General features: G+C 57.8%; 1 protein-coding gene across 5 annotated transcripts in view; it reads left to right on the top strand.

Moving 5' to 3' along the window:
- The window catches only part of FAM102A (family with sequence similarity 102 member A), a 34,340-nt gene extending 21,069 nt beyond the window's left edge, over positions 1-13,271 (top strand). For 3 of the 5 annotated variants that reach the window (XM_032418554.1, XM_032418558.1, XM_032418556.1), the window contains exons 2-11: positions 557-677; positions 929-958; positions 3,144-3,260; positions 5,813-5,859; positions 5,984-6,120; positions 8,028-8,132; positions 8,220-8,415; positions 8,845-8,966; positions 9,073-9,142; positions 10,497-13,271. In XM_032418554.1, coding sequence (XP_032274445.1) covers positions 557-677; positions 929-958; positions 3,144-3,260; positions 5,813-5,859; positions 5,984-6,120; positions 8,028-8,132; positions 8,220-8,415; positions 8,845-8,966; positions 9,073-9,142; positions 10,497-10,542 — 991 coding nt within the window. In that variant the 3' untranslated portion in view covers positions 10,543-13,271. The remainder of the gene's footprint in view (positions 1-556; positions 678-928; positions 959-3,143; positions 3,261-5,812; positions 5,860-5,983; positions 6,121-8,027; positions 8,133-8,219; positions 8,416-8,844; positions 8,967-9,072; positions 9,143-10,496) is intronic. The other 2 variants (XM_032418555.1, XM_032418557.1) reach the window with 2 other exon arrangements.
- Positions 13,272-13,574: the final 303 nt, after the last annotated feature.

The raw sequence follows: 13,574 nt of genomic DNA, 5'->3' as shown, positions 1-13,574 counted from the left end.
CTGGCACAGGGGAAGCGTGATACGAGCCTTAGACGCTGTTATTGTTACTGTTAACATTGTTGTTGTTGTTAGTGGTAAAGAAAGGGTCTCTGCAGCCAGGCAGCCCTGAGCGGAAGGCCAGCTGTTTCCTAAGGGGGTGACACCAGGCAGTTTACCTCGCTTTTCATCTGTAAAATGGGCTCTGGGGCCAGTTTGAGAAGACTGTTGTGAGGGTCGATTGACTGGCCAGAGGTCAGGGAGGTAATGGCAGAGGAAGGAGCCCCCCAAAGCCACAGAACAAGGGGAGGGGGCAGCGCTGGAAGCAGAGGCAAGGAGTAGCCTCCCCTCTGCTTGACCTCACCCCTACCTTGTGTTTTTTCATTTTTTATTACTTTTGGGGGGGGGGTTTATAACACTTACACAAGCATGTCCTTTTTATGAAAATACAGTCACTTTGTGATACAAAGTAAAAACAAGAGCTCTGCTGCTCCTCCTATCCCCTCCCTAAAGGCCGGTCCTGTCCCTGATACCTATGTTGACCTGCCTGCTTGTGTTCACCTGTCTGTCTGCCCTGCAGGGAGGAGGTGCAGGAGAACTGCGTGCGGTGGCGGAAGAGGTTCACCTTCGTGTGTAAGATGAGCGCCAACCCGGCCACCGGCCTGCTGGACCCCTGCATCTTCCGCGTGTCGGTGCGCAAGGTGAGGCTGGGCTTCGGGGCTGGGGCTGGGGGCTGCGGGCCCAAGGCCAACGCGGGGGTGTGAGGCCACTGATCCAGTGGCTTTAGCCCCATCTCCTGACCCATCCCCTCCAGAGGGCAAGGAGTGAGTCACTCTGCTCCTTGGCTTGACTTACCCCCAGTAGTCAGATTCGGGGTGGGGGGAGTGCTGTGGATGCATGAGGTCCCTTGGATTCCCTAGTCACACTGCGGCTTCTGTCTGTCTCTCTGCAGGAGCTGAAAGGCGGGAAGGCTTATTCCAAGGTGAGTGGGGCTGTGAAGGGATAGTGGGATACAATAGGCATGAGAGAAGAGCTTCAGCCCCGTTTCTGCACCAAGTAGGAGACACTCAGCTCTGCAGGAGATGTATTCTTTCTCAGAAATATCTTTACTGATAGGCTTTGCACTTAATACAAAGCTACCATATGCTTGTTGTAACACAAATGGTACAGAAGTTCAGAGTGAGGGATGCCGGGGTGGCTCAGTCGTTAAGCGTCTGCCTTCGGCTCGGGTCATGATCCCAGGGTCCTGGGATTGAGTCCCGCATCGGGCTCCCTGCTCAGTGGGGAGTCTGCTTCTCCCTCTCTCTCCCCCGCCACTTGTGTTCTTTCTCTCGCTGTGTCTCTCTCTCTGTCAAATAAATAAATACAATATTAAAAAAAAAAAAAAAGTTCAGAATGAGAAGTGCAGTTTCCATGCCTCTCCTCTGCAGACTTCCTCCCCAGACCCCATCCTTGGATTTGTTAAGGTCTTCCCGGAACTTTTAAGAAAAAGAAAATTATGACACGTACACACAGAGCTGCGCGTCAAACCCATTCGCATGCGGTTTAGAGGAATGGAAAATGAGCACCCGTGTGTGGACTTGTGTGCACGCAGACAGTCGGATTTTTACATCCACAAAAGGGACTTGTTCTGAACAGATTCTGCAGCGTGGTTTTCACTTGCCAGTACACCGTGGGCACGTTTTCACAGATTTCCTTTTGCTTTCTAACCATGGCAGTGCCCCCCTGTGCTGCTGGGTGGTGGGTGCCCAGCCAGTCCTGTGCTGTGGCCCATCTGTGTTGTTGCCATCTGCTCGGCACTCACGGGGACCAGCAGGAGAAGGCGGCTCTGCAGGGGTGGCACTGGCTCTGAATAAGCCCGCTCTGCCCTAGACCCCCTTCTTGGTGGGGACTCACAGCCCACCCTCCATGGCCCTAGGGAGGCGGCCTGGCGGCAGGCGGTGGGCTTAGCCCGTCCGGAGGGGAAATGCCTTTGCCTCACCTCGCCCTGCGTGGAAGGCGTGTCCCTTCCCACTGACCGGAGCTCAGGAAGCTCGGTGTTCTGGGCTGTCCGCTCTGCCCCAGCCTGGGCTCTGGTGGCCCTCTCCAGAAACAGAGGGCAGGGTGGCTAGAACTGGGCTGTGGAAGGTGCCGCCAGAGTGGGAAATTTCTCCTCCCATGAAGTCACATGGGCATGGATAGCTGCAGCCCCCACCTCCACCCAGCGGGCACTTACTAGGCTCCCAGCACGTGTCAGCCCTGCAGGCCCTTCCCTTCTGTCCTGTGATCAAACGCCCTTGACAGGCCCTGCTCCCATTCTTCAGGGAAGGAAGCTGGGGCCCAGAGGGGCAGCTAGACTGGATGCTGGTTGGGCCTCGTCTTGGGCCTGGCTCTGCTGGCTGGGCTGCCTGGGGCCCTGGGCAAGTCACTTACCCCCCGGAACCTTCGTTCTCTTCCCTGCCAAATGGGGGTCCCTCTGACTCGATGGCAGGGCTGGGATTCAAACCTGCCAAGTCTCTGATTCTGGCTTGTGTGCCCCTAAACTCTGCAGTAGAGATTTGCACGTAGTAGGTGCTCAAATGCCACCTGTTGGTTTGGTTGTTCCCCAAGACCCTAATCCCAGCACCCCCCCACCTTAACTCAGTCTCCCCCCAGGTCTGGAGACCTGGCTTCTTTCGAAGGCTTTCCCAGATCCTACATCCTGTTCTCGAATGTGCTCCCACTTACCCCCGCATCCCTGGCGCCTCCCTCTGTTTCCGGGAGGCAGCCAGGTGTTCCCGCCAGCCCCTCACTCCAACCTCCGTGAGGGACTCCTGCCCGCCCCCACCCCCATACCAAGTTCCCACGGGCCTTCCCTCCCCGCTGCCTGCTGGCCTGGCGGCTCCCACAGCACAGCCTTGTGTCCCAGGGAACAATGCCTCTGTGTCACAGACAACAATGTCCTTTCATCTCCGGCGCTGCCCCAGTGCACGCTGGGACGTGGCACAAAGGGCGCTTTGTGCGGCTCAGGGATGTGAGCTCCAGACCAGCCTCTGTCCTTGGGTGCCATTATGCAACACTCAGTCTGGGCTGTGGGGCGGGCCCAGGGGATCTGCCTGCCCCTGCCCCCCCCCCAAGTTAACCCTTATGCTGCCCGCTGGATGCCCACACCCCCTGCAGCCTCCCACACTCTCTTCTGTCCCTCTCAGCTGGGCTTCGCCGACTTGAACCTGGCCGAATTCGCAGGCTCAGGCTCCACAGTGCGCTGCTACCTGCTAGAGGGATATGACACGAAGAACACTCGTCAGGACAACTCCATCCTCAAGGTACCAGGGCCCTGTCACCTCTCTGCCCCCTCCCACCAAGGGGCAGGGGGCCAACCTGCTCCTCATCAGAGTCCCCTGGAGGGTTGTGAAAAATACAGGTTCCCAGGGGCGCCTGGGTGGCTCAGTTGGTTAAGCGACTGCCTTCGGCTCAGGTCATGATCCTGGAGTCCCAGGATTGAGTCCCGCATTGGGCTCCCTGCTCAGCAGGGGGTCTGCTTCTCTCTCTGACCCTCCTCCCTCTCATGCTCTCTCTCTCTCTCTCAGTAAATACAGATAAAAAAAAAAAATCTTAAAAAAAAAAAAATCCAGGTTCCCATCCCAGACACTGGGAAGATGTGGTCCCAGGGTCAGGAAACCACCCTCAGAAGCCTGGCTCTGCCACTGGCCTCAGTTTCCCCATCTTTAATCTGGGATCAGGGGTGGATCCCAGCAGTCTCTATAAGGGTTTGATGAAATGAGCATCCCTGAGCGCTCGCCACCTCTCATCTCATGATGCCTGACAACAGCCCCATGGGGCGTCTGTTCTTGGTCCCAGTTTTGCATGGGAGGGGGTTGAGGCACAGAGGTTAGACAGATCATCTGCCTGAGGTCACAGGCAGAGCTGACACTTGACCCCCAGCTGTTCAACTCCACGGTCCAGCTCCCAGCCATTGCCCCATGTGACATGAGGCTGCCTGGGCTTGCAGTGGAGGATCAGTGAGTGGAAGAACCTGTTGTCCCTTGACCCGGGCAAACTGAGGGTGGCTGTTCCTAGAGCCCAGCTGCGTGCAGCCTTCCAGTGGCCAGGGCAGCTCCCTCCCTCCAGGCAGCTGGCTCTCGGCCCTCTTAGGACGGAGGTATCTGGGCATCCGCTGCTGCCAGCACACCTCTCTTCCCTGTCCCCCACCCTTCCACCTGGCTGAGAAAACAGTCTTGTCCTAACCACACCTCTACAAGCTGACCCAGCGGGAGCGTCTTGTGCCTGAAGCAGAGCCAGGCAGCAGGTGACGGATGGGGGCTCTGCAGCCTCCTGGACCCTTCATAGAGGGAACCAGAGACATCCAAAAAGGTCCAGGCTAATTTTGGTGGGGGCTAGGGCCTTTCGGTCTCACCCCAGTGGCCCTGTGTACCCCTAGGCAAATCGCGGCGTGAGGGGGATGCGGGTGGCCTCAGCTGCAAGGTCAACTTCCCCACGTCCTGTCTGCAGGGCTGTGGGCCATCGCTTCCCTTGAGTCTGTGTCTGAGTGCTGCTTCCCTCGTCTACAGCCTGGGGCCATCACCTACTTGTAGGCTGCTGTCACAGCCAAATGAAATCATTAAAAAAAAACAAAAAACCTCAGGAGGCGCCTGGCTGCTCAGTCAGTAGAACATGCGACTCTTGATCTCATGGTCATGAATTCAAGCTCCAAGGTTGGACGTAGAGTTTACTACAAAAACGGGGGCTGGGGGGCTCCTGGGTGGCTCAGTCGGTTAAGCATCAGACTCTTGGTTTCGGCTCAGGTCATGATCTCTCAGGGTCGTGGGATTGAGCCCCGTGTCAGGCTCCACCGTGGGCTTGAAGTCAGCTTGAGTTTCTCTCTCCCTCTGCCCCTTCCCTGCTCATGTACATTCTCTCTTGCTCTTTCTCTCTAAAATAAATAAATCTTAAAAAAAAAAAAAGTCTCAGCTCAGTGATCTCCATTTTTGTCAGTGGTGGCACTGGGATATGAGCATCCGTTTCCTGTCACTCCATCTCAGCCCAGACTTGGGGACCCAACCCTGCCTTGTTTGGGCCATTGCCAAAATCTCTGCTCAAGTGGATGTTGAATTTCTTTTTTTTTTTTTTAAAGATTTTTTATTTATTTATTTGAGAGAGACAGAATGAGAGAGAGCAAGCACATGAGAGGGGGGAGGGTCAGAGGGAGAAGCAGACTCCCTGCCGAGCAGGGAGCCCGATGCGGGACTCGATCCAGGGACTCCAGGATCATGACCTGAGCCGAAGGCAGTCGCTTAACCAACTGAGCCACCCAGGCGCCCAAGGATGTTGAATTTCTGATGGCTTCTTGCTTTACTTTACTCAACTAACTTTCACCACCCCCACCCTCCATGTTGGACTCTGTGCAGTCCATCTCCCATCCCCGCCCCCTGGGTTATACCTGGTGAACCCCCTCCCCACCAGGTGGGCTTTGTGAACCTCCCTCCTGCCTGCCTGCCATATGGAGCTCGTGTGCCCTCGCTCGCTCTTAGGCTGTGAGCAGGCCCTGAGGCTGGAGAGGGACTGTGGCCCCTCTCCTAGTTGCGGTTCTAGAATAACAGTAGCTAACTTCTTCTGCTTGTGCGGTGTGCTGGGCGCTGAGCCATGCAAAGCCTCATCTCCCCTAGTCCTCTCCACTATCCCAGGAGGCAGGTGTCAGGATTGGTCCTATCCTCCACCCAAGGAGACGGGCTCAGTGCATTTCAATGGCTTCCCCAGGTCCAGCAAGGGGCAGAGATGGGATCAGAGTCCAGCCCCTCGGAAGCCAGAGCAGAGGGGCCACTGGGAAGCACCTGGGCTGCAGGTGGGTGTGGTATGGCTGATTTCTCCCTCTGTGCAGGTCACCATCGGAATGCTCCTGCTCTCCGGAGACCCCTGCTTTAAGACGTGAGTGTGGGCGCAGGTTGGGAGGGTGCTACACAGGGACTCTTCCCTCCTCCGGGCTCTTGGGCTCCCCTGTCTTTGACCCCGAATGTGGGGCACCCCAGTCACACCCATCTGTCCTCCCAAGGCCACCGTCCACCGCCAAGTCCATCTCCATTCCGGGTCAGGACTCCTCCCTGCAGCTGACGCGCAAGGGCGGTGGGACCAGCGGCAGCGGCAGTGGCTCCCGGCCCCCCAAGGCGAGGCCCACCATCCTCAGCTCAGGTACCATTCCCCTCCTGCCCTCCCTGCTCCTCCCCGTGGCCCAAGGCTCATCTCCGTATCCCCAGGTCCCCAGGGGGTTGCTTGCTGAGAAGACAGGTGGTGGGATGGTGTTTACGCCCGTCCATGCCTCCACTAGGCCCACGTCTGAGCCCTTCCCACATGCTGGGCCCCAGGACCACAGCGGTGCCCTGACCTTGAGGCCCCGTCTTGCAGGAGAGACAGGAGTCAATCAGGCAGTAAATACGTCCACATCACCTACAGGTGTGACAGGAGCGGTGACAGGCATGAAGAGGTGGCACTTGAGCTGAGTCTGAGCTGTGGGGGGCAGTGCTCCTGGCAGAGGGATGTGCTGTGAGCTCTCACTCTCCCACTGGCTGCGCCGCCAGGACTGGCCGTTGTGTGTGCCCAGTCTCAGCATCCTCCCCTGACTAAGGGGACAGAAACCGTAAACCACGGCCCGGGTGGCCGTGGAGCTGAGCTGAGCACACGTGTGTGCCTTGCCTGGCACACAGTACGAACTCCATGTATTTCCCAGCGCTGGGTTTCTACTAAATTGTCATTATTATGAACGTTATAAAAAATGCAAACGTCTGAGGGTGCCTGGTGGCTCAGTCGTTAAGCGTCTGCCTTCGGCTCAAGTCATGATCCCAGGGTCCTGGGATCGAGCCTGCTTCTCCCTCCCCTACTCCTGCAGCTCATGTTCCCTCTCTTGCTGTGTCTCTCTCTGTCAAATAAATAAAATCTTAAAAATAAATGCAAACATCTGAACCCCCAGAGGAGACCTCATGGAGATTAAGATAGCAGGTGCTACAGGGGAAGACTCCAGCCTCCCCTGCCACGCTGGGTCTAGAGGTGGGGCCCCCATACTCCGTCCCTGGGGCGTGAGCTCGGCGTTGGGAGGCAGACTGCCCCCGAGCTGACGAGTCACCCTAATTTGCACCACGAGAGCAGTTAGAGAGGGCGCGGGGCCTCGGGCGTCTCAGCGGATGTTTGCGGAGTGATTCTGCCCCCAGGACGGCTGGGAGCAGTGAGGGCCCTGACCTCCCATTTTTCCTGTAGCTCAGCCAGGTAAGGCCCGGAGCTGAAAGCTGGGGGTGCCTCAGCCTGGTGACTGCTCGTAAAAACCAGGGCTTCCAAACACCACTGCTCTCTCCAGCTTCTGGGGGGGGGCGGCGAGGGACACCAGGCCACCCCAGCATAGGTGGTGTGTTCTTCTCTGAGGACGGGAATGGTTGAGCTGAGTTATTCCTATGACAAGACCTGGTGGGCCCAGAGTGGATCCCCCTGGGTCCCTTGCGCCTCCTGCTGGCGAGTGCCGGGAAGTTTGTTTCCAAGTTGGGCTCACGGGTGACTTGGGACAGGACTGTTGCCACTCCCCATTCCCCTTATTCCTTCCACTCCAGCCACACTGACCTAAACTCATTCAAGCCTCAGGCCTTTGCTTCTGCTCTTCCTGTTTGGAAGGCCCTTTTCCTGTTGCCCTCTGTGGCTGGTTCCCTCCCAAGCCTCCTGAAGGCCTCCCAGTAAGGCGACCTCCTCAGAGAAGTCTTCCCTGATCCCAGACTGGGTCAGACCCCCATCCACACTGCTCCCTGCTCTGTACTGCTCACCTCAGTTGTGGTTAATTGTGGGTCATTTTTGGTTCAACGTTCTCCCTTCCCACTGGCCTGGGACACCCCATCTCCTATTTATAGCACCCAGCGGAGTGCCCCGTGCAGAGGACGTCCTCAGATATTTGTGGAATGAACAAACCTGGGCCGCGGGGGTGGACTGCGGTGGGAGCAGGGCCTCAGGTTTTTGTCTGTTAAATGGGAAACACGGAGCGTACCCTCCCCCGGCCCCCACCTCCCACCCTCGCCGACTCCAGGCCGGCCCGCTGCTAAGCCTGCCGTCTCCCCGCTCCCCAGGGGTGCCGGAGGAGGCCGAACAGAACCTGTCCAGCCCCGAGGAGGTGTTCCACTCCGGCCACTCCCGCAACTCCAGCTATGCTAGCCAGCAGTCCAAGATCTCTGGTGAGTGCCCGCCTGGCCCCGTGCCCGTGGCCGTTCACACCCCCGCCCCCCGCCCCCCGCCCGTAACGAGCCTCCCCAAATGCCCAGCAGGCTACAGCACGGAACACTCCCGCTCCTCCAGCCTCTCAGACCTGACGCACCGCCGTAACACGTCCACTAGCAGCAGCACTTCCGGCGGCCTCAGCACGACTGTGGAGGGCCCCGAGGGCAGCGAGCGCGAGCACCGGCCCCCTGAGAAGCCCCCGCGGCCGCCACGGCCCCACCTGTCCGACCGTTCGTTCCGGTGAGCACGCCGGCCCCGTGCTCCTGGGGGCTCCCTGAACCTCTGCTCCTCTACCCGTAGCATGGGGACAGCAAGGTCCCACTCAGAGGGTTGGATGGTGATGATTCAGCCAGTGGGTGAACCTGAAGGGCACGGCCTGGGCCTGGCAGGCACACGCTGTTGTGTGTGGCTTAGGGACCTAAGTCCCCCGTTTACACGCAGTGCGGCCTCTCAGGCTAAGGTTAGGTAACCTCCCAGGGCCTCCAGGTCCTCATCCATAAAACCGGGGTCACGGCACCTGCCCTGGGGGCTGAGTGAGGGTTAAAAGAGCGCGACTGGGAATAGGTTCTCACGCGCACTCAGAGCAGCCTGAGCTGTAGGTGCTCCCCACTGTCATCCTTGTACCTGTCCCCGGCCCGACCGCTGTGACTCTGCCCTGACCCACTCCAGGCGGAAGAAGGACTCCGTGGAGAGCCACCCGACCTGGGTGGATGACACTCGGATCGACGCGGACGACATCGTGGAGAAGATCATGCAAAGCCAGGACTTTACGGACGGCAGCAACACTGAGGGTGAGCTGCCCGCGCGGGGAGGCCTGGGGGACAGTGCTACCTGCTCCGGGGCCACCCCGGCTGCCCCTGCCCCACTCAGCTTCCATCCCCGCCTGTGTCCCCACAGACAGCAATCTCCGGCTGTTCGTGAGCCGTGATGGCTCCGCCACGCTGAGCGGCATCCAGCTGGCAAACAGGTAGGGGTCGCGGTTTGGGGTTGGGTCACTAGGGTGGCCTTGGGGCACGGCGCTGAGAGCACGGTCTCGACAGACGCTGACCTGGCTTTGAATAGCAGTTCTGCCCACCACAGTGTCACCTTGGACCACTCACTTCTCTCTGAACCTCAGTTTCCCTGTCTGTCAAATGGCATGGGCCACCCTGTCTCACCTAGAAGCCTGGGGTTGGTTCCAGGGGTAACTTGAAAAGTGCCTAACACAGGGCTTGGCACACAGCGCGGGCTTCATCCGTCTTTATTTGGGACCCTGCTTTTCCCTTCCTTCTGGATCTGGGAACCCCTAAAAATGATGATGATGACTCGTTTTATTTGTTGAATAAATATTTATTGCGCACCAGCCACACACCAAGCACTGAGCTAGGTGCTGGGGATACAGCAGTGAGCAACGGATTTGTGCTTGTGTGATGTTTACCTGTGAGGGTGTGGTAGGCTGAACCTGGTGCTTCCACTCTACGGCTCGTGAGTGGGGCAGTGAGTAGAGGAGCTCCCTCTGTGCAGGGCTGTGCTGAAGCCTTTCCCCCTGTTCCCCTGGGCTGGCCAGGAAAGTGCGCATTTCACATCCAAGGGTGGGGGTGGTGGATGGAGACCTGGCTGGGCTGGGGGCGTGGGGTGAGGGGTGGGGGGAGGGGGGCAGTGGCCCCCAACCTTCCCTCTGGTGCTGCTATACTGACACCTGCTGGCCGAGGCTCGAAATTGCATCCGCCGTCTCCCCGTGGCTTCCTGGGCTGTCCCCGGGGAGGGGGGCAAGAGGAAGACAGAGGGCACCTCCTCCGAGGTCTACACACCTCTCCCTAGCCCTCTATGACAGTGAGGAAATGGGTTCAGGGGATGGAAGAAACCAGTTCAATCAGGAGCAAGGTCTTAGCAGAGCTGCACGCCGAGCCCTGAATGTCCATGATCCTGTGGGTGGGTCTCGCTTCAGCCGGGGGAAGAGCTCCCCAATGTTCTGGCCTCTTGGTAAGCTTCATCATCCCTCTGTGCCTCAGTGTCTTCATCTGTCAAACGGGGCAGGATGCAGTCTTTCCCTGCCAGGGTTGCCATGAGGATGGGTGCAGCACACCTCTATGTGTAAGCCACTCGTGCTCAGGAAGGGCTCAGGCCCAGCTCACACCAGCTCTGAGATCCAGAGGCTTCAGTACTTAACATCTGTGTTGCCCTGGGCAAGTGACTCAACTTCTCTGAGCCTGAATTTGCCCCTCTGTGAAACAGGGCCAGTTAGTTCACAGGGCCAGCTTGTGAAGTCCTTCCCAGGGCCTGCCCCACAAGAGCATCTGGGAGGACAAGCTGACCTGTTTCTCTGCTCCCCTCCCCCGCAGGGTCTCCTCTGGGGTCTATGAGCCTGTTGTGATTGAAAGCCATTGAGGAGCGGGTGTCCGGGCTGGAGAAGGGCCCTGCGTCCGCGGGCATGCAAGCCCGCAGCATTCCACGAGGGACCTTCCCCTTCGGATCGCCATCCGCGCTGCATCTCATCTGTGCCTCCTCCGTGTACTCCAGCCCCACTCCTGCCCCAAAGCATCATTCCATTGGCCTCCCATCCATCCCGGGACCCTCCTGGCCCACCAGGCCCCGGGCACCACTGTGAATATTCTCCTCTGAACCACTAGGGGGCAGGACGTGCCGGTCCATGAAGCAGGTGGACAAGACAAAGATGGCCAGGCCTGCCTTGGCTGGAGACCAATCTGGCCCCTCGGCGAGGACATGCAGCAGCACCTACATGCAGGGATGCTTGTGGCCGAGGGGCCCTTGCCCTGTGTCCCTGCTCACTCTGGGAGCTTTGGCTCAGCCATGCCCTGGCAGGGCCTTGCTCCACTGCCCCCTCGCCCTTGGGAGAGCCAGTCCTCCCCCAGAATCCTGCCACCACGGCCCTCTGACTGCTTAGTGCTTCAGCTGTTCCTTCCCTGTGTCCCGGGGGACCCGCTGGCGGCCTTCTCCTGGGAACCAAGACCTCAGACCCATCCACACTCCCGATTGAGACCCCCTTCCCCAACGAATGTTCTCCTGCTGCCCTGGCAGCCTGCACTTTGCACATGCTTGCCTCCAGCACAGCCCCACTGGCCCTGGTCTGCCTTTCCCTTGAGCCCTTCGCAAGGGTTTCCGAGCACTGCCTGCTGTGCAGTCAGCGCCTGCCCCTAGCAGCCCGGCTGGAACGTGGCACCGCCTCTCCCCCAGTTAGCTCCAGCTCAGGCCTGACGCCCATGCTGAGAAAGGTCTGAGCATTGATGGTGGCTCTCCTCTGCTCGGGGCTGGATCCTGAGCAGCTGGCTTCCTGTAGGAAGGCGCGGAAGGTGCCTCCCAAGCCCTTGGAGGTTGGCAGTCGGGCTGGGCTGGGCTTGGCAGGCAAAGGCCCCTCTCTGTCCCTGCAGGGTCGGCTAGCCCAGGCTGGGGCTGCTGCTGGAGAGGCAGGTGGGCTGAGACTGGGCCGGCCTGGAGCTGGCTTCCTGGCCAGAAAAGCCTCAGCCCTCCTCTGGAAGCATCCCTCTCTCTGGGCGAAGGAGAGGCGGGGAGCAGTCTGGCCCTGCCCCCGCCCCTCACTAAAGCCTCTGCTGTCTGCCACGCCCCCTCCCCTGTCTTCCTTACTTGCTTGAAGATGGGTTCTGGCTGCCCACCAGTCCCTGGACAGACTTCCTGCCACTCTGAAGTTTCACTCGTTTTGTGTGAACCCAGCAGGCTGGTGTTTACTTAGTCCTGTACCTTTTTTTTTTTTTTTTTTTTTTAATTTCCCCTTCTTTTCTTTCCTTCCCTTTTTTTTTTTTTTTAATTTCACAGTTTGGGTATTTTCTCCTCCCCCAGGTGAGGGGAGGTGGTTGTGTTCTCTGCCCTACCTGCTGGCTGGGTCCCAGCAGGGCTGGGGATCTGGATACTGGTTCTATCCCTGGTAGGGGTGCGGGTGCCAGTGGGGTGTCCTCCCTGAGGCTGGGGGGGCTCCTTGCTGTTATGCTCCAGCTGGCAAGAGTTGGAGCCTTTGTCTTGGAACCTCCTGGCCTTGGGAGCAGAGCATTTCTAGGATTCTTTGTTGTTGTTTTTAATCCCCTAACTCTTAGAAAATGAATGTGAGGAGCTGCCTGCTGAGACAGGACAGAGCATTTGCTGGCTGGAGAAGGCTCTGGTTAGCCCTGCAGGTCTCTTCCTGCTCCGCAGACACCTGGCACTTTAAAAGGGAGCTGGCTGTGCTGTCTCCAGATGAAGGGAACCCCAGAAGTTGGGAGAGCACTCTCCTTCCCTTCTGTGTCTGCATGACCTCAGCCCAGTGGGGAAGTACATTCAGGGTGTATTTGGGATCTGGCTCAAAGTTCTGGGCTTCAGGTATAAAACAACTAGCTCTGGTGCTGTTGGGGAGTCCCCCAAACCAGGAACCCTAGCCCCACCCAAGGCGAGGTCTGGGCTTGACGGTCGCCCCAGAAGGACACAGAGCCTGCCACAGCCTCCCCTGCCAGGCCCTAGGCCAGGGTACTTAGACTGAGAATTTGGCCACATCCAAATTAACACTAGCTGGAGCCAGAGGCCTGAAGCCCCAGCCTCATCCCCATGTGGGAGCCCTTTCTTCAACCTCTGGGTCCCCTCAAGCTCAGTGAATTCCTGCCAGGCACACACAGCTCCTGGACTTAAAATTCTATATATAGAGGAAGATAGACTATATTAGAGATATTTTTGGAAAGGAATCAGTCTATGCAATGCCAGTTTGGAATCTTCTTGAAAGACAGTTTAACGTTTTTACTAGGAGATTTAAAGAAAATAAAAGTCTACAATATTTTTAGGTTACTTTTTTTTCTGGTCACCCCAAACTGACCACACGGTGTGATCTGCTGGGATGGAGATCTGCCGTGTTCTCCTCTCTCTTGAGCTGGGAAATGGGTGGGGGTGGGGGTGGGTTTGTTTTTGTTTTTTTGTTTTGATCTTTAAAAAAAAAGAAAAATCCCCTCCTTTCTAAGAGAATGTTGCCGCCACCACCACCCCTTATTCAGAGGGCTGTGTTTGTATCTCTGTCCCGGCTTCTGTTTTAGAAAATTACATTGTAAGGGGAAATCAGCCTAGTGTCAATGTCTTGGTTTGGGGGAAAAAATTAAATGTTGCAGTTTTTGTTTGTTACGGCATGTTGGGTTTTGTTGGTCTACGGCGTGGTCAGCATCGGAAGAAAGCCGGGTGTGTAGGTTGACGTCTGGGAATGGGGAAGGATGTGGGTGGCCAAGGTCCTCCCTGTCCTGGCCGCTGTCACAATCATTACCACCTTTTTTTTTTTTTTTTTTTTAAGATTTTATTTGCGAGAGAGAGAATGAGAGAGAGCATGAGAGGGAGGAGGGTCAGAGGGAGAAGCACACTCCCCGCCGAGCAGGGAGCCCGATGCGGGACTTGATCCCAGGACTCCAGGATCATGACCTGAGCCGAAGGCAGTCGCT

Source organism: Phoca vitulina, unplaced genomic scaffold (genome assembly GCF_004348235.1).
Source record: "Phoca vitulina isolate PV1807 unplaced genomic scaffold, GSC_HSeal_1.0 scaffold21, whole genome shotgun sequence".
In the NCBI taxonomy this organism is placed as follows: domain Eukaryota; kingdom Metazoa; phylum Chordata; class Mammalia; order Carnivora; family Phocidae; genus Phoca; species Phoca vitulina.
The sequence above is the reverse complement of the archived record's forward strand: the minus strand, read 5'-3'. Positions and strand labels throughout refer to the sequence as shown.